Below are 27884 nucleotides of genomic sequence, written 5' to 3'. Positions count from 1 at the left end.
GGTAGATCAACAACAGATGCAATTTTCATTATAAGGCCGTTGATGGAAAAATGCAGGAGTAAAGAAACAAACGCTCATATGGTATTCATTGATCTTGAGAAAGCATATGATAGAGTTCTTCGAAAGATTCTGTGGTGGGCACTCAATAAGAAAGGAGTCCCTGGTGAATATATAAATATTGTGAGGGATATGTATGAGGGAGTAACGACTAGTGTTAGGACAGGTGTGGGAGAGACTGATAAATTTCATGTGAAAGTAGGATTGCACCAAGGCTCTGTGCTTAGTCCGTATTTATTCTCATTAGTTTTGGACCAGATAACAGCGAAACTACAGGGTAACATTCCACGGTGCTTAATGTATGCTAATGATGTCGTGTTAGTAAGAAATACTGAAAGAGACTTGGAACAAAAACTGGAACAGTGGAGACAAGGTCTGGAGGAAAAAGGTTTAAAACTTAGTAGGACAAAAACAGAGTATTTGGAATGTTCATTTAAAGATGGAGCTACTACAAATAAAATGGTATCTTTGGATGGTGAAATGATTGTGAAAAGCAATAGTTTTAAGTACCTAGGATCGGTATTACAGAGTAATGAAGAAATAGATGGAAATGCATGCTGTAGAATTAGGGCTGGATGGATAAAGTGGAAAGAAGCGAGTGGTGTGTTGTGTGACAGAAAAATTCCAATGAAGCTGAAGGAAAATTCTATAAAACAGCCATAAGACCAGCTATGATATACGGAACTGAATGTTGGGCAGTGAAAAAGAAAGAGGAACAACGAATGCATGTGGGGGAAATGAGAATGCTTAGATGGATGAGTGGAGTGACAAAGAAGGATAAAATTAGAAATGAGTACATTAGGGGAAGTCTAGGTGTGGCACCAATTGATGCCAAAATGAGAGAGCATAGGTTAAGATGATTTGGTCATGTTCAACGTCGAGACGTTAGTCACCCAATACGAAGAATAGCTGAAGTGCAGATTCCTGGAAGGAGTAGGAGAGGAAGACCAAAGAAGACCTGGGGGAGACGATAAGGCAGGACATATTGGTAAAGGGGATTAACATTGATATGACCCAAGATAGAATTGTGTGGAGAAATGCAATTAGGGAAGCCGACACCGCATAGGGATAAGGCAAAGAGAATGATGATATTTATTTTTAAAACAATTTTTTTTTAATTTAGGAAATAACATTGTTACGATAGTTCCGTAAGATTTATTGCATATAAAAAAAGTCCCTTGAAAAAAAAGAAGAAAAATTAAAGAACTAGAACATTCTAGATACCATCGAAATGTCCTGAAATGTCCCCAAACAAAGATGTTGAATCAAGACCGGTCCAGTATCTGATATTTCTAAGCCATGAGATCTGGCGTCTACCGGAACCCCGTTTTCCTTCAATCCTACCCTGGATGATCAGTTGCGCGAGGCGGTACCTTCGGTTCTCATTACGTGTCCCAGGTAGCCAACTTTTCTGACTTAAATGATTTTTAGCAGTTCTCGATCTGTACCTATTCTCCTCAGAACATTTTTGTTGGTGGTTTGAGTTGTCCAAGTTATTTTCAAGATTCTTCTATAAAGCCAGAGTTCAAAGGCTTCTAACTTGTACATCAGTGTTCTGATGAGTGTCCAGGCCTCCGTTCCATGAAAACGTGACCACATATAGCCATGCAGAAAACAACATCTAAGGCTGATATTAATGCTACTGTTACAAAATGAACTTTTCATTTTGATAAACCCTTGTCGGGCTACCTTTATTCTTGCTCTAACCTTGTTTATAATCAAGTTGATTGTTGAACCAGTAACCAAGATATTTGTATTGGTTTACGTGTTCAAGCTGTTGATGGTTCACATATATTGGAAGGGGTAAATTTTTGTTCCTTGATATTTTCCTAACTTTGGTTTTCGCAGTATTGATCTTCATCCCCTTTTTTTCACAACTCTAAGTAACCCTATTTAACAGTATCTGAAGACTTTGGTCCGCATCAGTCATATCGTGTCATCTGTAATAGCGGATGTTATTTACTGATTCCTTCTGAAGAGTGCGGTAAAGCATTCGCAAATATTATCTATCTCAGAGTAGACGTTAAACAGTATTGGTTATAGCATATATAAATATTATATGCATATAGATAGCATAATATAGATAGATACTTTCTGGACTAGAATCTGGTATATTTACCCCTTAAGGCATGTATCTACTATGTTTGCGAATCTCTTCATCCCAACGCCTGCAACTGCTCCATATGGTGGATACGTCCGCGCTCCCGGAGGGTGCAACTGTGCGCGCCCCGCCTCAGAGCTCCAATCGGTGGTGGTTTATATGTAGAAGAGCGCATGCTGTATCCGTTGGAGCAATTACAGGAGCACGAGATGTTTGTGAACATAAATGGATACGTGCCTTTATATAATATTGTATACCTATTTTCTTTTTGTGTTCATTGTATAACCATTGTAGGTTAGACTACGATGAATGGGCTGCATTAGGAAATACCGGTTGGTCAGATGACGAGGTCCTACCCTATTTCCTAAAATCTGAAAATTGTGAAAAATGCACCGATGTTGATAAGAAGTTTCATAGTAATCATGGACCATTAAATGTAGAACCTCCAGGTTGGGAATCACCTTTAGTTGATTTATTTATAAAAGCTGGTCAGGAGATGGGATACAACGCATCGGATCCCAATGGTCACCAACAATTGGGTGAGTCATACAACAGCAATACATTTATTACTTTTTAATGTACAGGGTGATTGATTAGTGTGATCAAGCTCTACAGGTCCCCTGTAATAATAGATAGCAATAAAAGTTAATAACAAAAATTGTAGCCAACTTTGAGATTCACGTTACAAAATTAGTTAAAATGTTACGGGTTTTTCGATAACATAGGGGTAGACCAGATGAGACTGACGGACGACCTTAAGAGAACGGTAGGAAAGGACTGGATGCAGATCGCACAGAATAGAGATCAGTGGAGATTAACAGGTGAGGTCTATGCCCAGGAATGGGCGTTTAAGGCTGATTAGATAGACATATAGATATTGGCAGACCAAACTTATGTTTTTTTATGGATGACCTTGCATTTTATGTTATATTCCAAATCTTCTTCACTTCCCCATCACAACAATAAAAAGTTTTTTATGTTGTACAATTGTACAGGGTATTTACAAAATTATAGTCAGCTGTCTATGAAAATCGTAACAAGTTTAAGACCCTTCATCTCTATAATTTAAAAGAAACTGCATAACAAGGACCTATTCCTGCCATATTTTTTATTGTCTGTCAAATTTTCTAAAAAATGATTGATATTGCTGATTTTCTTTATATCAGATACAGAGTGAGTCAAAACGCAAGTACATTATATTCTCAGTAATTTTAAAACCCATTATTCAATTTTCATTTAATATTCCGTATGTCTAAATTTATTTACGAAGGCACGAAAGATATACAAGCAAGAATAAGGAAGACACAATTCGCCTTCAATGCGTGAAATACTATCTGGCAAACAAATGAAATATCAGAAGCAATAAAGAACAATGTATTCAATACCTATGTCAAAAGCATTTTTACTTTATGTAGAAGAAACTTGGAAGTACGAGTACGGCGAAATCATAACAAATAGGCTACAGACCTTTATAATAGTAGGGGAGGAAAGTATGCTAAATGTGCAGTCACTCGAGCGCTTTGGGGGCATATTGGGTTGTGAAGTATAGGTTCTAAAACCACAAAAAGTTAAGTAAAATTTTCCATTTTAGTGAGGACTTTCCATTTTTAATTTAATTTTCCATTTCCAACAATCGTTTTTTCCGATTATAGCACCAGCTATCCATAATTCGAAAAAATGTTTCAAATAAAAGTTACTTATTTTTACGTAAGGAATCCGAATCTGCAATAAAAAATGGGGGCTCCTATTTAAAATCTTAAAGTAACCATCCACCTCACATCCGTGGGGAGTCGTGATTGGTGTCATTCGATAGATTTTTCAAACATATTGAATAAGTGTATTTTTTCGTAGTTAAAATTCTAAATTTACTCCAACCCCTCTCCGTGGGCAATCGTGTTTGGTATCATTCGATAGATTTTTGACAAATATTGAGCACGTATTTTTTAGTTTTAAGATCTATCGTTCATTTCGCGAAATATTCGCTTTTTCTTGTGAAACTTTGTGACTCACCCATTTCCTTACGCCCCGCCCAATCGTCAGATTTTTGAAGTATACACTGTTTTGCATGTACTTAACTTACCTTATCTATCTTAATCTGACGATTTCGAGTTTTTCTAGCGAGTGTTTAGAGCCAATATATGGTAGAGGTACATCTACAGGGTACCAGGGTTCTCCCCATATGATAATCTGACGCGCTCGAGTTACTGCAAAAATCCCCGCTTGGGCTCCCCTACCATAAATAGGTCCTTAAGAAAGATCTTAAAAGTTTACTGGCTTAATAAAATAACGAATGTAGAACCATTGTATAACTAGACAATCCTTTCTTAAACAATGGCAGAACTACGGAAAATAATATATCAAACCAGTATAATAACAACAATTTCTTCTTCTTCATGTGCTTTGTCCATTGCGGACGTTGTCTATCGTCATAGCAATTTTAATTTTGTTTGCGGTGTTTCTAAATAATTCGATTGATGTTAGTCCAAACCATTGGCGTAAGTTTTGAAGCCATGAGTGTCATCTTCTTCCGGGTCCGCGTTTGCTTTCTATTTTACCCTGTATTATCAGTTTGAGTATATTTTATCATGTCTCATAATATGACCGAGGTATTTAAGTTTCCGTTTCTTAACAACAATTAAGCAGAAGAAATGGGAATGAATTGGCTATATGTTAAGGAAAGATCTTAATAACATCACAAGACAAGCACGAATATCAATATGAGGAGACAAGAAAGAGGGGAAGACAGATAATACCTGGAAGAAAACAATAACCAGAGAACCCAACAGTATCGGCTTAAGATGGGAGAAAGTGAAAAATAAAGCAAGAAACAGAGGATAATGGAAGGAACTTGTATGCAGATTAACCAGAGAAAAAACACAAAGAAGATGCCCTGAGCTGGCCACCAGCCGCTTTAGTCGATGGTCTCTAATACACGCTGTACGCAGCCTACGATTCGAGTCTCTTGCCATCCTCTGACACCGTGTTTCGGGGTCTCTACCCCTTATCAAAGAGGCTATGCAAGTAGACGCAAGTAGTTTTGATTCAATTCGAGTCTCTTGCCATCCTCTGACACCGTGTTTCGGGGTCTCTACCCCTTATCAAAGAGCCTATGCAAGAGTCTACTTGCATAGCCTCTTTGATAAGGGGTAGAGACCCCGAAACACGGTGTCAGAGGATGGCAAGAGACTCGAATTGAATCAAAACGAAAACGATTATTTTCTTTTCTTTTTCATACCTTACTCGGTTTAGAGTACAAAATGACCACGTTTCGTTAAAGTATTCTGAGACGCATTGTTGGAGTGCTCCTCCTAGCGGCGCCGCTTGGTACTATCGTATCTCGGTTAACAGAATCCTGACTCGTGGTCGAAATTTATTTTTATTTATTTTGTTTTAGAATTACTCTTTTTTAACTATTTTCAGTTGTAAGATAGTTCTTTGTCCTTCAAAGCTTATTAAAAGTAACGATAATTAACAATTTTCCTACGCGGCGTGACGTTGTACGCAACCTACAGCGTTTATTGGAGAACACGGCCTTACATTACCGGCCAAGAAACGCAGATGCGCCCAATACTCCACTAGAAGTATTGGTTTGATGTTCTCTAATTGGTTTGATGTCCCAGCCTTCTGATATGTTCTATACCGTTTTAAATACGTATTAAATACCTTTTCCACCTACCTCTACCAAAAGTATACCTACTTTTCCTGACCTGGGCGTAGGAAGAAGTTCTACTTTTCCTCCCTAGGGAGTAAAAGTACTTTTACTCCCTAGGGAGTCAAAGTAAAAGTGACGTCATACTATGTCATTGAAGAAATAACTTATTGACGCCCTATACAATATTCTATTATATTACGTAAGTATCTATACATTTTAACGTTTACCTATTTATAGAACACCCTGTATTTTGCAGAATGGTAAAAAACAGTAAATTTTTATTTTGATTTAACAATATTTACATTAATAATTTGACTTATATTTGACAGTTGACAGTTATAATGTACCAACTTGTTAGTTTTAGTTCTCTAATAAAGGTTAGTTAGTTACATAAATAAATTATTTAAAAATGAAAAAATGATTTGTTCAAATGATGTGAAAAGGTGGAAAAATCATATGTATAACATTGCAGTAAAGTGCTTTTATCTCCCTTGAATGATTACTGCCCTCTGCTACGCGTCGGGCAGTGAACTTCATTCTCGGGAGGAAAAGTAGCACTTTCCTCCCTTGTTATGCAAATAGCTATTCTCTATATTGCTACCATTTAAGGCGTGTACCTACGTTAAATTGTTTCCCAATCAATTATGTTTGTATCTTCCAGTAAGCCTGAGTTTGAACTTCACTTAAATCGTCATCGATGAGAAGTCTCCTTCTTTATGTTTATTCTTATAGCGGTCGCTACTTATTTACACTGGTATATTATTATACAATAGTTGCCATGTAGATGGACGGTTTATTTTCAATTTTAGTTACTACAAGTCCTTCCTGATGAGTGGTAAAATGAACTATGTCGAGTCAGTATATGGCAGTGTCCGTGTTTAAAAGATATTTCTGCTTTATCCATACGGCGAGCCATATGGTTTGTTTTTCGTTGTTTTAAGGTGAAGATATGATGGGCTTACTAGCCCACTTGAGATTGAAACCTATGATAAGAATGTATTGCAGTTTTAAGGAATGTGTAGATATTGGATATTATGTTTTTAAGTCAGTCGAGTTTGTAACATTCTTCGGATAACATCCAAATAAAAACTTTGTTTTAAGCTACACTTGCGTATTTTTGATAGGGGTAATTTTCTGTAATCGAAAGTTATTTTCTATAATTTAAATTCGAACCTAGGGATCTTTGCGTGAAGTAACTCGTGGACATCCCAACGTAACAAACTACATACTTCATATTTATAGAAGAATGGTGAGACTTGAATTCTTCTAATACTCCAAAAACGATGTTTTATTTGAGGATGTACAACGTGTTGCCTACTATTTACACTTCTTAAAAATATTAGAGATTTTAAAAATTTTAACTGTTGAAATCTTACAGTTACAATTTTAAAATTTTTACAGTTATTATAGAGCTGTTTAGTTTATATAAAAAAGAGAACTATCTAAAGATTTAATTTATATAGTATTCTGTAGTGTACGTATATTTGTGCAAGCAAACTAAGAGAGTCATTATTATTTAGCTTAGCGGGGTGCTATTACTGAAAATATGTATTTAAATAAACAAGAGATTATTCCATAAAACAGGTAGATCCGTTGTTGATAAAATTTCACACCTTAAAGAATAGCACCCCGCTGAGCTAAATATTAATGACTCTTATATATAGTTCTGCTAGGGCCCGGATAGCTCAGGCAGTAGTATGTCCGACTTCCACGCAGGTACGCCGGGGTTAGGCCCCAGGTCGACTCAGCCTGAATAAAATGAGTACCTTGGGTAAAACCAGGAGTAATAATAGGCGGTTGAAGCGTAGCACTGGCCCTTTTACCTTCCTTGTATACCGTAGGCCCTAGATACAGTAGACTACCCTGCTATAATCCCAAAGTCGCGTTAGCGGTATAAAACGGGGACTATTATTATTATTATTATTATTATATATAGTTATGATGAGCGGGGTACAATTATGCGAGTAGTGAACTTATATAACAGGCATGGCCAAACTGTGGCTCACGAGCCACATGTGGCTCTTTGAAGGATTATTTGTGGCTCTCAATAAATGTACCTGGATTACTTTTAATTTTTGTGTCTCAAAATGTCTTAAATTACTAACAACAAATATAAAAGACTAAGTGTAACATAAGGACTTCGACAAGAAGACCCCTTATCACTGTTGCTATTCAATTTGTCCTTAGAATATACAGGGTGTAACAAAAATACAGGTCATAAATTTAATCGCGTATTCTGGGACCAAAAATAGTTCGATTGAACCTAACTTACCTTAGTACAAATGTGCACGGAAAAAAAGTTACAACCCTTTGAAATTACAAAATAAAAATCGATTTTTTCCAATATTTCGAAAACTATTAGAGATTTCTTATTAAAAATGGACGTGTGGTATTGTTATGGCAGTAATATTTTAAGAAAAAATTATAATGAAATTTGGACACCCCATAAAAATTTTATGGGGGTTTGGTTCCTTTAAACCCCCCAAACTTTTGTGTACGTTTCAATTTAATTATTATTGTAGCACCATTAGTTAAACACAAGTTTTTAAAAACTTTTTTGTCTCTTAGTACTTTTTCCAAAAGTCAGTTTTTATCGAGATATTTGAATATTTGTCAAATCCACCACATATTTGTATATGGTAAAGTACGATTATGGAGAGTTGGTAATAATATGAAAATTTATTTATGATTTACATTTTTAGGTACATTTTGAACCATATTAAAAAAGAAGCCACATCTCGATAAAAGATGCTTTATCAAAAAAAATACAAAGAGGTAAAAAAGTTTTAAAAACACTGTGTTTAACTAATGGTATCGCAGTAATAGTTTAATTGGAACGTACACAAACATTTGGAGGGTTTAAAGCAGGGGTTCCCAAACTTTTTTGTACCACGCCCCCTTTTGTTGAAATGAAAGCTTCTCGCGCCCCCCCCCCTTTAAAATAAATTGTATGAGCCTAAATAGGAACAAAACAAAAACAAATAAGTATTAGCTTGAAAACAAAACATTTATTTATTCTGCCATAAGATACAACAATATCAGTTTCCATTAAATACAAAAATTATTAATAAAAGAAAAATAGATTAGGTTGGTTAGTGCGATGGATATGCTTGCATTTTATTTACTAGTATGCTTATTGGTGGCTGAATTTTAGTAAGTGCACAGTACAAGTCACTACCAACATCAAGTTTATTCCGATACTTTGTTTTAATTGCCACGGGTGTTGAAAATCGCACAAATAGTTACTTGAAAAGGGCAAATATAAATGAAGAGCTTCCCGTGATACACTAAGATACACTTTGAAATATTTGAACCAAAATGAAGGTTTGTCAATTATAACAAAGTATTTGGCAGAGGAATCATGCAAAAAATAATTTGGATTTATTTGCAAAGCATCTTCTTAAAGCGATTCAGGCAGGGAGTCTATGTTGACATGAAATGGATCAGTTGACATTCTGTAAATAAAATTGTCACAAGTGTTTGGGAAGTATTTCTGGAACTCTTCAATTAGGCTCTCCAAATGGTTTGATATTTGGATTTTCAAACTTGATCCTTCATAAATGTCCTTGAAGCGTGTTTCTTCTGAGATTGGCTCTACTTTAGAGAAATTTGAATAATTTCAGGGGTTTGCTGATATTTTACGCCTCCAAAGTTGAGTAACTAAGCCTCAATCACAATGAGTAACTACTATATTTGAGTCTCCACCCTGCTGTTTTAGGTTAAGGCTGTTCAACGAGTCAAAGATGTCTGACAAATAAGCCAATATTACTTGGGTACAATGTTTTTTGAAGGCCATGTTTAGCTCATTTTGCTTTTGATGTTCCAAGGTGATTACTTCATCTCAAAGGTCAAATAATCTTGCCAACATGTTTCCTTTTGCGAGTCGTCATCGTACTTCTGTATGAAGTAACAGTGTTTTGTGATCACTTTCTAAATCTTCACAAAGAGTTTTAAACAGTCGAGTATTCAACGCACTGTTTTTTTAATGTAGTACTTTAATACACAACTTTAAGACAGCCATAAGTTCATTTGGAAGGGTTTTTGCTGCCAAGGCTTGTCGATGTATAAAACAGTGTATCCCAATCACATCAGCATTTTTCTCTATTACTAATTGTAAATAGCCTGAGCGAAAACCAAGCATTGAAGGTGCGCCATCTGTACATAAACTGATCAGTTTTTGCCAAGAGAGTTCATGTTTGTCAAAAAACTCTCACACTGCTTTCATAACATTAATAGCTTTTGTTGTGGTCTCCAGTCTCCAACTCTGTAGAAAAGAGTAGCTCGTCTTTCATTCTTTTGTTTTGAATATACCGAACATAAACAATTAACTGATAACATTGTGATATGTCAGTACTCAATACTCTCGTCTAGTTAAATAGCAAAAAATGGCGATTATTTTACTGCATCAACTATCTAATTTGTATGTCTTCGGTCATATCATCAATGCGGCGTTTCACAGTGTTGTCGAAAAGAGGTATTTGAAGCGGTTAATTTTTAATTTTAGAAAAATAACTAAATTTAATTTAATGTTCAACTTCTTTCGCGCCCCCCCTGATATGTCCTCACGCCCCCCAGGGGGGGCGCGCCCCCCAGTTTGGGAACCCCTGGTTTAAAGGAACAGAACCCTCATAAAATTTTTATGTAAACATATTAAAAAAGAAGCCGCAACTCGATAAAAACTGCCTTATCGAAAAAATACTAGGAGGCAAAAAAGTTTTAAAAATATTTAATTTAACTAATGGCACCAGAATAATAATTTATTTGAAACGGACACAAAAGTTTGGGGGGTTTAAGGGAACAAAACCCCCATAAAATTTTTATGGGGTGCACAAATTTCACTATAATTTTTCTTTAGGATGTTCTTGCCATAAGAATGCCACATGTCCATTTTCAACAAAAAATCTCTAATAGTTTTCGATATATTCGAAAAAATCGATTTTCATTTTGTAACTTCAAAGGGCTGTAACTTTTTTGTGTGCATATTTGTACTAAGGTAAGTTAGGTTCATTCGAACTATCTTTGGTCCCAGAATATGTGGTTTAATTTATGACCTGTATTTTTGTTACACCCTGTATAATAAGTAAAATATAATCTCAACTGACAGGATTTGCGAATCGAAGATCAAAACTATTGTTTTCCTTTGCTGATGATATAGGTGCAGTCGCTCATTCTACAAGAGACGTAGGTACGTGAGAGAGGTGTTTTCACAACTCGAGGAAGAAACAGGTAATCTGGTCCTTCGGATAAATGCAGGGAAGATGAAATACATGCTAGTAACCAAAAATCCAAGACCAAGAGTTAGGCAGAATATAACTATTAATGACCACGACTTCGTAGTAGTAAAAAAGTTTAAATAAATGGGGGCGGTAATCACAGATGACAGCCACATATAAAAAGGTCTCAGCAAGGATGGCTGCGTAGAATAAAGCATTATACTTCCTATCATCATTATTAAGATCTAATCTGCTAAAAGGACAATATAAATTAACACTACAGCCAATTTTTCGCCCAATTGTTACATATTATGGAAATGAAACATGGACTCTACATCAGCGGGAAATAAGTAAGTTGCTGGTATTTGAAAGCAAAGTTTTCAGAATTATATTTGGCCCTCAAAGAGATGAATTGACAGGAGAGTGGAGAAGGCCCCGCAAATCTGAATTGGTGACTGTGTATGATACTGAAAACGTCGTATATAAAAGCTAAGATAAGATGGACACTATGGACAGAGTGTTAAAGATGGGGTTTTTTGAGAGACGATAGAAGATCAGTAGGCCGTCCCAGAAAAAGATGGAAGGATGATGAAGAATCGAAGTATCCTGAGTTAGTAAAGGCTGCTTGTAGAATTATTTGCATATTTGAAACAATGACGTGAACCATTTTATTTCACCTTAAAAATCGTGAAATCCAAACAGTGAGAGAAAAATGTAATACATTTTTCCACCTACCTCTACCGAAAAAATACTTTTCCGGACCTGATTGTAGGGAGCAAAGTTGTACTTTTCCTCCCTAGGTAGGAAAATATTTTTCCTCCCTAGGGAGGAAAAGTAAAAGTGACGTCATGGTATTTCATTCATGAAATATAACTTATTGACGCCCTGTACAATATCTATTTTCTATTACGTAAATATCTATACATTTTAACGTTTATTTAAAAACACTCTGTATTTTGCAGAATGGTAAAAAACAGTAAATTGTTATTCTGATTTAACAATGTTTACATTAATAATTTGACTTATATTTGACAGTTGACAGTTATATTGTACCTACTTGTTAGTTTTAGTTCTAATAAATTTTGTTGGTTAGTTACATAAATAAATTAAGTAAAAATGAAAAAATGACTTGTTATTTTGTTATTTGAGGAAGGTGGAAAAACCATATGTATAACATGGGAGTAAAGTGCCTTTTCCTCCCTTGAATGATTACTGCCCTCCGCTACGCGTCGGGCAGTAAACTTCATTCTCGGGAGGAAAAGTAGCACTTTCCTCCCTTGTTATACAAATAGCTATTTTACACTTTTTGGTGTAAAAAACTGGTACACAGGTAATTGTTTAATTGCGGCTCACGAAAAATTTCAAATTTTGACAAATGGCTCAGAGTATCAAGAAGCTTGGCCACCCCTGTTATATAAACAAGGATTTAATTTTATAAAACAGGCAGATCCATTGTTTATGGAATTTCTCAACTCGGACAATAGCCTTCGCTCAGCTGAATATTAATGAATCTTAGATAGTTTGTCAAACATTACCTAAGTAGAGTAGATATATTTTATGGCATTAAAATAATATATAAATTTTTATTATATTTTAGGTTTTTCGAAGGTTAAAGGAACTAAACGACATGGAAGAAGATGCAGTACAGCTAAGGCGTTTATTAATCCAATTTTGCAGCGACCAAATTTCCAGCTCCTCACATCTGCTACAGTAACAAAAATCTTAATAGATCCCTCGACTAAAAAAGCTTATGGAGTGCAATTTATCAAATCTGGAATGGAACATACAGTTTCAGCTACTAAAGAGATCATTCTAAGTGCAGGCACCATAAACAGTCCGCACATTTTAATGTTATCAGGAGTAGGTCCAAAAGAACACCTTGAGGATAAGGGAATCCCTTGTATTCAGAACCTAAGTGTAGGATATAATCTACAAGACCATGTGGGCGTTATATATCAGGCACTTTTTGTTAATGAGAGCATTACTTTTGATGATATATTAGCTGCAAGTCCTTGGACTTGGTATCAATATCTTTTTCAAGGTAATTTATTGAATCTTCTTCTTACAGTGCCTATCCGTTACAGATGCCTTATTGGCTATCAACATAGCTATTCTAATTTTAACTGCGGCTCTAAAAAGTTCTGTAATCGTTAAGTTGAGAGTGCGTAGTCATGATATCCAATGAGTTCCTGGATCTCCCTTGCCGTACAACTTACTCTGAAGAATATTGTGGAGTAGGATATACCAATGTTTCTGACGAATTACGTGGTCCATATTCCAGTTTGGGTCGTTTTAAACTATGCTTATATCGCGGTCCATCCTCATTATTTGCCAGATCTCATTATAAGTCACTCTGTCCATCCAAGATATTTTCAGTATGCCTCCGTAGCACCATATTTAAATTGCTTTAAGACGCTTCATGGATGTCTTAGACAAGATCCTTCTTCTTCTTTAGGTGCCGTGGCTGTATTCAGACGTTGGCCGTCATCATGTTTATAATTTCCTGAAACTTTTCTCTATCTTCCGCTGCGCGAAATAATTATTCTACTATGGAGCCACACCATTGTCTAACATTACGCAGCCATGAAAGTTTCTTTCGACCTATCCATCTCTTTTTTCTACTTTTCCTTTTATTATGAGGCGAAGCAGATGGTATTTAGGTCCTCGAATTATATGGTCTAAATATTCTGTTGTTCTCCTCTTTATGATACTTATGAGCAGACATTCTGAATTCATCATTTGAAGAACATCTTCATTGGAAGTGTGCGAAACCCACGATATCTTTAGGATTCGCCGAAAAGTTCCGCTCTATACAAAAGAATGCAGAAAACATAACATCTTAGCAAGCTGACCTTAAACAGTAGTTGTGGACTTCCGAAAATATTTTTTATTTTAATGATTGCTGATCACCGATCATTCAAATTTGTGCACAGATATTACAATAGTTATTGACCCGCTTTATTGGTTGTTGGTTAACTGACATTTGTCCAGGTGTAATTTTGTTTAAACAGTTTCATTATAGCCGTATTCGCGCTGTACAACCTGAACGTATTCAGAGTAAGTTCGGGATTAGTCTCCAAGGCGCAGGCGTCAACATAAACTTATCCTGGGCCTAGATTCCGTGCACTGTAGATATCTACAGTCGCTTTCTGTCGATGGCAATTGTCATGAAAATATTTGAATTTTTAGTTTAATTCAAATATTTCCTTGTTTTACTAAGTGCCACTTCAGCATCAATTAGAGTATAACCTAGCAAAATTAGAAAATAATTCAATTAAAGCTAAAAATTCAAATATTTTCATGACAATTGACATCGATAGAAGGCGACTGTAGATATCTACAGTGCACGGAATACGGGCCCTGGACATGTTCAAGATTTTATTCTCCGCGAACAATTTTCGGATTCGTAATGTAATGACGGGTTGCATACATTAAGGTTAGAGCAGGAAGCCTTTTCTTGTCCCTTTCTTATTTCGAAATCAATGTCAACAAAAATGCAAATGCAACAAATTTTTATGTCAACAATAACAAAGCAAAGAGAAAGATAATAACAGCAACAGGTAAAGGCAATGGATTAACTTTCTATTCAATGCCTTTCTTATAAGTTAGAAATTTGATTAGCGTCTTTTATTTCGACAATATAATTTGGTATTTCCACGCCAAAATCCAGCTTACATTTTTGTAGAGAGTAAAAGATTGTTGAGTTACTTGGAAATTGCAGCTTGTTATTTAGAGGAATTATCTGAAGGAATATTAGAAAATTATCTGAAGGAAGGAATAATTTAGTTAAGCAATCATTTCCAATTTTGAAATATTAAATTTGATAGGTTGTGGCATTGTGTTGTGGTTTATTACACCATGAAAATAATAAAATATAACAAGACACAAGAAATAGTTTCAGAATAAGTTTGATGTGTTGTTTATGTTTCAATATATTCAATAAGAGACTAATTTAAAAAACCAATACAGAAGCAAAAACTTCGAGATGTATTCTGGTATAAAATCGTTTATTTAAAACTATAAAATGTCATGGATTGCAAAACGTTTTCGTTCTATACAGAACATCTTCAGTGCCTAGAATGAAGTATTTCCACGTTAGTTTAAAGCAAAAGGTTAAAATTGTGACTGTTAAAATGAAAAATGTGGGAATACTTACACCCTGCCGAGTAGTTTAAAACTAGCACACTGTAAATAGTGTTAACCTCATTGTATATGGTTTACATAATATAATATATTAAAATTTTATGACTACAAGTCGATGTTGATAGATAAAGTGGAACACATGCTAAAAGGGTGCCATGGTTCCCTGCTCGAAGATGCTAGGTGCTTGCCAATTCAATGGGCAAAGACCAACTGAGAAATTAGGAAGTGGATATACAATTTGACAAGAGTGACATGACATGACAAGATAAAGCCAATTTTTGGTTAAAGTTTCATTTGATTTTGGATTTTAAAAAAAAATGCAAAGGTTTGTCTGCAAAAATAATTTAAATTATTTGAATAATAAAATCTACTGTAAAGTTTAAATTAGCAACTCTCTATTCCAGAATAACTTATAGATTCATTAAATTTAATGCAGATATATTTCATGGTTTAAGTTGTGATGTCATCGAATGTGAAATGACGAGATGAAAGTTGAGTTCTGTTGAAACAAGGAAATAAACTACATAATAAAAGATAATTAGACTTGCGTGGAAAAACAAAGCTAAACAAACCAAAAAACCAGAATTTAAGAGTATTTTTATGTGATGTACTGTTGGTTGCCAAACAAGGCAAACAGGCAACAGGTTGAAGGTAAACGGTAGAATATTGCGAGAAAACAGTTTAATACAAAAGGTGGCTATTTATTGTGTTAAATTTATTAGTATACTATTGCAATGAATAATTATGTCTGTTAAAAGTTGGAAAATAATTGTTGACAAAATTAAATAACTAAAGATTACTGTTAGTGAGGTAGATATATGTGTGAAGGAAATGATTGTATATAATATTGTGGAATGAATAAAAGTAGGGGAGAGTAGGGTAAAGTGGAATAGCTAAACTTTGAAATTAAATAAATTTTACAATTTTCGAAATGGAATTTTGTAAAAAACATATTATTAGAGTAATGTTTAAGATCAATATGTCGAAATATAAATTAAATCGAGACAGTAAATTTTTTGTAATGCGAGGGTTTGTCAGGCATTGTCTTTTTTTCACTTTGCCCCGCATGGTTGGGTAAAGTGAAATAGTCTAGAGTACGATTTGAAATCGGCCTAGCTTCTTACTTGGCGCTTCTTCCTAAATTTTTTTTCGGATTTAATCCTCCGATTTAACATAGCAACAGATATTCCGTGTTGCATAGCAGCTTGATTTTGGCAAATGATGCCCGTTCGCAAAGATCTGATTCCATATGTCATTGACTCCACAGACTATTGTTGTTAGGTCGTTTTTCGTTTATAATTTCGCATTTTACACCTGGAAATACAGATATTCCTTGTTAACGGTGGCAATCAAGTATAATTACATGTGGGACAAAGTGAAACGATATTTCACTTTGCCCCATCTATTGACATTTCACATTGCCCCAAATGGATTTAAAAGCAAACATGTCCAGTAAAAATTGTTAACCCTATCCTAACAATCTATATTTTATATAAAAGAATGTTAAGTATGATTGCTTTTGTGTGTTGCTTTCAGAAATATGTTTAGTTAAATAAGATAAAAGAATTATCAATTACACACACCTACAGATTTTACAAACAGTCGCCCAAGAATGTATAAGCAGTGATATTTTCAATAATATCGACAAACGACCGGTACAAAATGGTCGATAAGCGCGTACTACTTCTAAACATCGATTGGATTGTAAACAGTGATGACTTCGTTTGCGGAAGAATTTGAAAACGAGCTATTTCGCTTTACCCCACTATTTCACTTTACCCTTCCCTCCCCTATGTAATAATATAATAAAATTAAACTATGTGACATAAAGTCTAATTCATCTTTATGTAGTTTTTGAAGGACTGAATGAATTGGAAGTAATGTATCTTGATAGGCTACCAATGTAGATTAGTGAATAAAATAATTAGAATGAGAGCTACAAATATAAGTCAAATTGTGGGTTGGTGTCGGTATGTAAAGAAGAATCTAAATTAAATAAGTATATGAAATAGAGAAGTATGAGAGATTGATTTCTATTGGTGATAGTGGAGTGAAGAGACTGAACTAAATGAAATATATTTAGGTGCAGAACTTTATGAACGTATGTGATTGCAACTGAAATCAAACATATGTAAAATGTGAAAAAATTATTTTAAATTGCGATAAATGGATATTGGAAGTTGCCTGATATGATTGAAAATGAAAAGATAGATGAAAAAAAAATAGTGAATGCATTAAAACTTAAATGTTATAGTCTGAAGGAAGTTTGACTGAGTGGATCATAATGGATGTAGGTGTGCAGTATCCTATTGTTAAGTAAAGTCTAAGAATCTAAAAAGAAAGAAGTGACAGAATGTTACTAAGTAAGGAAAGTGATATAAATGACAGACCAGAGTGATTGGCTCTATGGTGTTTTTTCTTAATCGTAAACGGAGATGAGAGAAAATGAGTAAGTAACATAACAGGCAACAGGATAAAATGAGTGATAAGGTACATTCCAAAGAGACAATAAACCAGACAGATTTAAGGATTATTAATAATAAGAGCCATTTAAATAAATTATGAAAGAAATGGTGAGATGAGATATAGAGGACCTGAAAAAAGACAGAGACACGGGGTCAAACCAGAAATGACTAGGAATGGAGAAAAATATGAAGGATAGGAAAATAGAAGAATCAAAACTGTGTTAGGGATGGGATAGTGGGAGAGGCAATAATGAAGTGGAAAAGAAGATTCAAGTTGAGATATGTGGTAATGGGTGATTAGTATGGAAAGAGAAGATTGTTAGAAACTAGTGAGGTAGTGGAAAAAGCGGGGGAGGGGGAAAAGTGGAGAATAGGAGTAAAGGGGAAGGGGGTGAGGGGAATAATGAGATAAAACTAGGGTTGGATTAAGGGAATAGTTGTCGATGGATAGGAGTAAAAGGACGATTTAAAGTGGTTTGGCGATTAACGCAGTTGGGGCTGGTTCTGATGTCTCTGGAAATCTCAAGGTCCTCGTACAAATCCAGGCGTAGATTGTTTCTGTCTTGGATGTTATGGATTAATTTAACACCATCAGGGATGTTAAGATGATGATTATTAACTTTTAAATGATGGGAAAAGGCTGATGTAGTGTCTCTTTTAGAATGTTCAGCAGATCTGGTTGAGAGTGATCTGTAAGTCCTGCCGATGTAAGAGGCATCACAATCAGAACAAGTCAGTCTATAAACACCACTACGGTTCATATAGTGTATTGTATCCTTAGTATTTGTCAAAAAGTGGCCAAGGGTATTTCCAACTTTGAAAGAAATATGTATGTTTTCAGAAGAGTTAGATACAATACGTTTAATCTTTTCAGAAAGATTGGGGTTATGATATGGTAGTGACCTGTAAATAGCAGAAGAGGAAGATGACTGATGGAAAGCAGAATTTTGAAGCAATCTAGATTCTCTTTTACGGATGAGTTTATCTATTATAGAGGGATCGTAAACATTGTTGACAGCTAAAGTTTCATCTTTTCTAGATGACAACCACTTCACTATTTTACCAACTGATCCTTCCAAAAGATTCATAAGTAAATTGAAAGATAACATCAAAAACCACTCCGAATTTTTATCCAATTATGAGGCCCCTTACAACAAACTTCCTGGTAACCCTCTTATTCCGAGGTTGTACGGTTTACCCAAGATACATAAAGTTGGAATTCCTATACGTCCTGTCGTCAGTTTCATTAACACTCCAGTTTCTATTTTATCAAAATTCATACTCAATACCTTAAAAAATTTAATCAACTTCACACCCCGTTTTACTGTATCAAATTCACACCAATTAGTTGATAAACTTCAACTCATCAATCTCAATCCAGACATAACTATGCTTTCTTTTGATGTAAGCAACTTTATTTATTTCAGTGCCCAAAATCGAAACTTTAAGTCTGGTAAAATCACTCTTAGTCAACAAGTCTGTTCAGCCCAATGTCATTTCACCGATACTAGATATCCTTGAATTATGTCTATCTCAAGATTTCTTTCAATTTAACAACAAATTCTATAAACAACCAGATGGTTTAGCAATGGGCAGTTGCTTATCCCCATTCCTAGCTGATGTCTTTATGGATCATTTAGAGTCCAATCACCTTATGAAAAATCCAGAAATTTTACATTGGTTCCGTTACGTAGATGACTGTTTGGTCTGCATTGCTGGACATCATGACTCAGCTCAACAACTACTTCTTAAAATTAACCTAATTCACCCAAATATCAAATTTACCATGGAACTAGAATCTTCTCAGGCCATTAATTTCCTTGATTTATCTATTACCAGACTTAACAACCAATTCAACTTTGGTATCTTTCGTAAACCCACCCAAACTGACCATGTAATTCATTTTTCTTCTAATCATCCTCTATCACACAAACTAGCAGCTTTTAGATGCTTCATACACAGACTTTTCTCTATACCTATGTCAACAGATTCATTCAACAAAGAACTCAACATTGTAAAACAAATAGCTGTCAACAATGGTTACGATCCCTCTATAATAGATAAACTCATCCGTAAAAGAGAATCTAGATTGCTTCAAAATTCTGCTTTCCATCAGTATTCTTCCTCTTCTGCTATTTACAGGTCACTACCATATCATAACCCCAATCTTTCTGAAAAGATTAAACGTATTGTATCTAACTCTTCTGAAAACATACATATTTCTTTCAAAGTTGGAAATACCCTTGGCCACTTTTTGACAAATACTAAGGATACAATACACTATATGAACCGTAGTGGTGTTTATAGACTGACTTGTTCTGATTGTGATGCCTCTTACATCGGCAGGACTTACAGATCACTCTCAACCAGATCTGCTGAACATTCTAAAAGAGACACTACATCAGCCTTTTCCCATCATTTAAAAGTTAATAATCATCATCTTAACATCCCTGATGGTGTTAAATTAATCCATAACATCCAAGACAGAAACAATCTACGCCTGGATTTGTACGAGGACCTTGAGATTTCCAGAGACATCAGAACCAGCCCCCAATTGCGTTAATCGCCAAACCACTTTAAATCGTTCTTTTACTCCTATCCATCGACAACTATTCCCTTAATCCAACCCTAGTTTTATCTCATTATTCCCCTCACCCCCTTCCCCTTTACTCCTATTCTCCACTTTTCCCCCTCCCCCGCTTCTTCCACTACCACACTAGTTTCTAACAATCTTCTCTTTCCATACTAATCACCCATTAACACATATCTCAACTTGCATCTTCTTTTCCACTTCATTATTGCCTCTCCCACTATCCCATCCCTAACACAGTTTTGATTCTTCTATTTTCCTATCCTTCATATTTTTCTCCATTCTTAGTCATTTCTGGTTTGACCCCGTGTCTCTGTCTTTTTTCAGGTCCTCTATATCATATCTCATCTCACCATTTCTTTCATAATTTATTTAAATGGCTCTTATTATTAATAATCCTTAAATCTGTCTGGTTTATTGTCTCTTTGGAATGTACCTTATCACTCATTTTATCCTGTTGCCTGTTATGTTACTTACTCATTTTCTCTCAGCTCCGTTTACAATTAAAAAAAAAACACCATACAGCCAATCACTCTGGTCTGTCATATATATCACTTTCCTTACTTAGTAACATTCTGTCACTTCTTTCTTTTTAGATTCTTAGACTTTACTTAACAATATGATACTGCACACCTACATCCATTATGATCCACTCAGTCAAACTTCTTTCAGACTATAACATTTAAGTTTTAATGCATTCACTATTCTTTTTTTTTTCATCTATCTTTTCATTTCCAATCATATCAGGCAACTTCCAATATCCATTTATCCCAATTTAAAATCTCACAATAAAACACTGAAAAACGTTTGTTTTCTATACTTCCACAAAATTTATTACAACTATGTTATTACTACAGCTGTTTCGGAAAAGTGCCTTTCTCAAGTGATATATTTTACAATGTGTTTGTCTTTTTAAGTCTTTAACTGAAGAGGTTGAGGAGTGGGGAGCTGTTTTCTCGAGTTGGTCATTCAGAATTATATCTGTATTTTTCAATTTATTAATTTCCATTGATTCTAAAAGTGATAGCTTAAGGCCTTTATTTTGTCATATTACATAAAACATATTAAAAACAATAAAAGCCGAAAGAGAAAGCAACTACAGAGTGGTGTGTACAAACTAACTTGTGGTGACTGTCCGAAAACTTACATCGGTCAAACTGGCAGAACTTTTGACAAACGGATAGCAGAACACAAAAGGGCTTTCAACAATAGAAAAACAGACACTTCTACATACGCACTTCACCTTCTAGATCATAATCATTCTTTCAATGAAGAGTTTCAAATTCTACATATTCAAAATAAAGGCCTTAAGCTATCACTTTTAGAATCAATGGAAATTAATAAATTGAAAAATACAGATATAATTCTGAATGACCAACTCGAGACAAACAGCTCCCCACTCCTCAACCTCTTCAGTTAAAGACTTAAAAAGGCAAACACATTGTAAAATATATCACTTGAGAAAGGCACTTTGCCGAAACAGCTGTAGTAATAACATAGTTGTAATAAATTTTGTGGAAGTATAGAAAACAAACGTTTTTCAGTGTTTTATTGTGAGATAAAATGAACTTCCATCAAGTAACGGTCGAATCCATCAACCAATTTAAAATAATTTTTTCACATTTTACATTTGTTTGATTTCAGTTGCAATCACATACGTTCATAAAGTTCTGCACTTAAATATATTTCATTTAGTTCAGTCTGTTCACTCCACTATCACCAACAGAAATCAATCTCATACTTCTCTATTTCATATACTTATTCAATTTAGATTCTTCTTTACATACTGACACCAACCCACAATTTGACTTATATTGGTAGCTCTCATTCTAATTATTTTATTCACTAGTCTACATTGGTAGCATATCAAGAGACATTACTTCCAATTCATTCAGTCCTTCCAAAACTACATAAAGATGAATTAGACTTTATGTCACATAGTTTAATTTTATTATATTATTACATACTTTTATTCATTCCACAATATTATATACAATCATTTCCTTTACACATATATCTACCTCACTAACAGTAATCTTTAGTTATTTAATTTTGTCAACAATTATTTTCCAACTTTTAACAGACATAATTATTCATTGCAATCATCATTCATCATCATCATGGCTTATTCACTCCTGGCGGAGTGTTTGCCGCCCTTTTGGGCTCTCTGATTCATTTGTTGCGGAGAATCAGTCCGCTGTTGTCTTTTATTATTATAGCAGCGTGTGTGACTTGGCTTTGTCTACAACTTTTCTCCATTCTTTCCGGTCCTTACAACGCTCCTTCCAATTGTAGATTCTCAGCTTCTTTATGTCTCCTAAGACTTGATCTCTCCATCTTGTTTTGGGTCTTCCCTTTGGTCTCCCTGTTGTTGGTCTCCAGCCAGTTACTCGCTTTAGCGTAGAGTCTGGGTTAGCTCTTTCTGTGTGTCCCAGCCACCTGAGCCTCTGCGCCTTCACGAACTTGATTATGTCTTCACCCTGGATGACTTCTTTAATTTCTTCATTTGTTAATCTTCTAAATTCGCCTACACTTATCCTCACCGGTCCCATTATTCGTCGAATTATCTTTCTCTCTAAGATTTCTAATCTCATTTCATCTTTTTGTGTTAGGCACATCGTCTCTGCACCATAGGTGATCACTGGCCTGATTGCAGTCTTGTAAATTTTTAATTTGGTTGTCTTACTAATGTGTTTTTCTTTCAAGAATTTTTGGTAGTTCCAATAGGTTTTATTACCCAGTAGGATGCATTCATTTATTTCATCCGTTCTATCATTTCTGCCATTCACCATCACTCCCAGATATTTGAAACGGTGTACTCTTTCAAATGTATATGCTCCAAGCTTAATTTCTTTCTCGATGTTCGTATTCTCTCTTGAGCACTTGAGGTATTTCGTTTTGCTTTGGTTTATTACTAGCCCTCTCTTCTTTGCTTCTTTATCTAGTATTGATATTATATTCTGCATGGTTTTTAAATCTCTAGTAACCAGTGCAATATCGTCTGCATACGCTATCAGTTGGGCTGAAGATTCGATAATTGTTCCCCTAATTTTGGCTGCTCTTACTGCACCCTCTATGGCAATGTTAAATAATGTTGTTGATAGGGAGTCTCCCTGTCTGACACCTACCTCCATTTGTACTTCATCTGACGGGCCTTCCCTTGTTAAGATTCGTGCTTTGGATTCCTTCATCGTCATTTTCGTGAGACTTACTAGTTTTTCTTGAATGCCTAGTTGCTTCATATCATTAATTAGCTCCTCCCTTATTACACTGTCAAAGGCTTGCTTGTAGTCAATAAACAGTATATGTAGATCTATTCCATGCTCGTAACTTTTTTCGACGATTTGCGTTACAATGTGTATTGCATCTATTGTTGACTTACCTTCTCTGAATCCATGTTGGTATTCACCTATTTTTGTTCTCGTTTCTTTTTCTATTCTTTGTCTGATCAAATTAGTTAATATTTTGTACATTGTATTTAATAGCGTGATTCCCCTGTAGTTACTGCATTTCGTCTTGTCACCTTTTTTAGGGATTGGTGTTATCAGACCGCAATTCCAGTCGTTCGGCATGCGTTCTTCTTTCCATATTCGTTCTATCAGCTTGTGGATTCTGTGGGCTAGTTCCTCTCCCCCTTTCTTGAAGAACTCATTTATAATGTCGTCTGGTCCTGCTGCTTTCCTTGTCTTTAATCTGTTTATGGTCGCCAATGCTTCGTTGTATGAGGGAGGCTCTGATTGTTCTTCATTCCTATTTACTGTTTGTTCTTCATTTTCTGCATTTTCAGCATCGCCTTTCTTTTTGAACAATTCTCTATAGTGTGTTTCCCATTCCTTTTTTCCAATATTTGCCGGAATCTTCTTCTTATTCTGTGCTTTTATGTGTTTATATAGTCTTGCATTATCGTTACTATTAGCTTCGAGTTCCAGCAGTAAGTCTTCAATCCATTTCTTCTTTTTAGTTCTGCAACATTTGTCTGACTCTTTCTTTTTCTCTTTATAGTGTAGGAGATCTTCTTGTTTCCCTGTGGCCAACCACCTGTGTCTTGCTTGGTCCTTGCCTTTACTAGCTTGCTCGCATTCTTCATCGTACCAATCTTTTCTTTTATTGTCGTTCATTAGTCCTATCGTCTCCTCTGCTGCTGTTAAAATACTATCTTTTATGTCTTCCCATGTTTCATCTATGTCCGATGGTTTTAGGACTAGTAGTTTTTCTTCCAACTTAGTGCAGAATTTTCTGTTTGCATTATCTGTGTTTAGTTTTGACCTATTCCACCTCTTTCTTTTCTTTCTGTCGTTTTTGTCTTTAAGTATCTTCAATTTCATGTCGCCTATCACCAAAATGTGATCCGAATCAGCATTGGCTCCCCTGTAGGACCTCACATTATGTACAATTGTGCTCCATTTTTTTGAAATTAGGATGTGGTCTATTTGGTTTCCGTCTGTCGTTCCAGGTATTAGCCACGTTACTTTGTGCTCTTTTTTGTGCTTGAATCGGGTGCTAATAATAAAAGTATTGGTTGCTGCTGCTAGATTACATATTCTCCTGCCATTGTTGTTCGTATTTTGATGGATCGTTTCTTTTCCTGCGATTTCTCTGTTCGTGTCTTCTTTCCCTATCTTTGCGTTAAAGTCTCCTAATAGGATTAGTATGTCGTTCTTTGGTATTTCTTCGTACAATTCTTCAAGTTTCTCATAGAATTCATTCTTTTCTTCTTCGGGAGCATTCTCTGTAGGTGCATATATATTAACAAATGTTAAATTTGCTTGTTTATTTTTCATTCTTATATATGATATTCTTCCATCAACCGCTTTAAAGTTAATAATCTTGTCTCTTACGCTATTACTAACTAGAAAGGCGGTTCCATTGCGACCCTGTTTGCTTTCTCCTGCGTAGTACATTGTGTGGTTTCTTCTATTGATCATCCCTTCTCCTGTGCACCTTATTTCTTGTAGCGCTAGTATTTCCATCCTGTATTTTGTCATTTCTTTTGCCAACTCTTCCATTTTGCCTGGTCTTAGAAGTGTTTTAATGTTCCACGTTCCTATTCTTATTTTCCTGTTTTGTCTTTTATTTTATTTGTTTTTGTTTTGTTTTTGCGTCTTTTCTTACAAAATATTTTCATGTCCGTATTCATTGCCAACTCCGTTATACTGTCGCCGTCTTTTGTTATATGTCTTGTTAGTTTTTTGACGTCATTTTTATCAATTTTCCGCGTGGATCTATATCATCAGATAGGGGGATCTGTCGTTTATTGTCATAGCGTTACTCTTCTTCTCTTCAGGTTTCCTCCAGTAATTTACATCCATGCCTTCTAGTTGCTCCAGTGAGAACAGTTCACCATTTATCCATAATTTGTTGTATTTTAGTGCGGCTGTGTGTCCTTCCTGGCGTACCATTTTCATGTGCTGGAGAAGATGCTTCCTTTCTTGTAGTATTTTTTTCGGGAAGTCCTCATTGATATATATTTTAGTTCCTCTTAGGTTTTTAGCAGCCTTCAGAATTTCCATTCTCGTAGATTCCTTTTTCATTTCTAATAAGATGGGTCTGGGTACATTTTGGGGATCACCTTGTCTACCTATTCTTCTCATCTCTACCAGTTCTTCATCTAGGTTTGGTTGTACGTCGATTTTTTTCATTATCCCCTTTATCTTATTTATCATCTCTTGTTCGCTTTCTGTTTGGTTTTCTTCGACCCCCTGTATTATTATGTTTTTTCTTCTGGCTTGTCTTTCCAGTAATTCAATTCTAACTTCTTGTTCCGTGATTTTAGTTCTCATTGCTTGGTTATCTGCTTTCAACTGCTCGTTTTCTTTATTTAATTTATCCAGGTCTACTTGCATTTTATCTATTTTGCTTTCGATTCTTACATTTCTTTCATCCATTCTCTCTAATTTTTCTAATATCTGCTCCCTTGTATCGCGGTAAGGGGGTCAGCCCAATCGACTTGGCGGAGCGTCAACCCTTCTCAGCACTTTAAAGTTTTACTCAGATATAGATTTTCGTATTAATGTTTCGGCTTTATTGCAGAAATTTTTCAATAGCCGGCAACGTCGCTTTTATTTTCGACGGAACTTCACCTCTTATCGGAATGTTTTTGTCTGTTGTTTATTAATTGTTTGAGAGGTTATTATGCTTTTTGCAATGCTTACTCACTAGTTTCTGCTGAATTTTGACGAACTATTTTTATCGGGAGCACTGTCGTCTGTCTAAATTCACTATAGTTTGTTTGTATTAGTTTATTTTTCACTTTGTTACACTAAATTATTATATTTTAATACGGAACGTATTTTGACAGTATCGTTCAAGTTCAAGCCTCGATGCCAAGTCACAGTTTTGATTCTTCTATTTTCCTATCCTTCATATTTTTCTCCATTCTTAGTCATTTCTGGTTTGACCCCGTGTCTCTGTCTTTTTTCAGGTCCTCTATATCATATCTCATCTCACCATTTCTTTCATAATTTATTTAAATGGCTCTTATTATTAATAATCCTTAAATCTGTCTGGTTTATTGTCTCTTTGGAATGTACCTTATCATATCACTCATTTTATCCTGTTGCCTGTTATGTTACTTACTCATTTTCTCTCATCTCCGTTTACAATTAAAAAAAAACACCATACAGCCAATCACTCTGGTCTGTCATATATATCACTTTCCTTACTTAGTAACATTCTGTCACTTTTTTCTTTTTAGATTCTTAGACTTTACTAACAATAGGATACTGCACACCTACATCCATTATGATCCACTCAGTCAAACTTCTTTCAGACTATAACATTTAAGTTTTAATGCATTCACTATTCTTTTTTTTTCATCTATCTTTTCATTTCCAATCATATCAGGCAACTTCCAATATCCATTTATCCCAATTTAAAATCTCACAATAAAACACTGAAAAACGTTTGTTTTCTATACTTCCACAAAATTTATTACAACTATGTTATTACTACAGCTGTTTCGGAAAAGTGCCTTTCTCAAGTGATATATTTTACAATGTGTTTGTCTTTTTAAGTCTTTAACTGAAGAGGTTGAGGAGTGGGGAGCTGTTTGTCTCGAGTTGGTCATTCAGAATTATATCTGTATTTTTCAATATATTAATTTCCATTGATTCTAAAAGTGATAGCTTAAGGCCTTTATTTTGTCATATTACATAAAACATATTAAAAACAATAAAAGCCGAAAGAGAAAGCAACTACAGAGTGGTGTGTACAAACTAACTTGTGGTGACTGTCCGAAAACTTACATCGGTCAAACTGGCAGAACTTTTGACAAACGGATAGCAGAACACAAAAGGGCTTTCAACAATAGAAAAACAGACACTTCTACATACGCACTTCCTCCTAGACATAGACTTCACATACCTTCTAGATCATAATCATTCTTTCAATGAAGAGTTTCAAATTCTACATATTCAAAATAAAGGCCTTAAGCTATCACTTTTAGAATCAATGGAAATTAATAAATTGAAAAATACAGATATAATTCTGAATGACCAACTCGAGACAAACAGCTCCCCACTCCTCAACCTCTTCAGTTAAAGACTTAAAAAGGCAAACACATTGTAAAATATATCACTTGAGAAAGGCACTTTGCCGAAACAGCTGTAGTAATAACATAGTTGTAATAAATTTTGTGGAAGCGTAGAAAACAAACGTTTTTCAG

The 27884-nt window shown here is 35.0% G+C and overlaps 1 protein-coding gene across 1 annotated transcript in view; it reads left to right on the top strand.

The window, feature by feature from the left end:
• LOC114334630 (glucose dehydrogenase [FAD, quinone]-like) overlaps positions 1-27884 on the top strand; it is a 79222-nt gene that overhangs the window by 21560 nt on the left and 29778 nt on the right. The window contains exons 3-4 of the mRNA XM_028284714.2: positions 2453-2697; positions 12621-13064. Coding sequence (XP_028140515.1) covers positions 2453-2697; positions 12621-13064 — 689 coding nt within the window. The remainder of the gene's footprint in view (positions 1-2452; positions 2698-12620; positions 13065-27884) is intronic.

The sequence above is a fragment of the Diabrotica virgifera genome, chromosome 5 (genome assembly GCF_917563875.1).
Source record: "Diabrotica virgifera virgifera chromosome 5, PGI_DIABVI_V3a".
In the NCBI taxonomy this organism is placed as follows: Eukaryota; Metazoa; Arthropoda; class Insecta; order Coleoptera; family Chrysomelidae; genus Diabrotica; species Diabrotica virgifera.
This window is presented reverse-complemented; position numbering and strand designations above follow the sequence as displayed.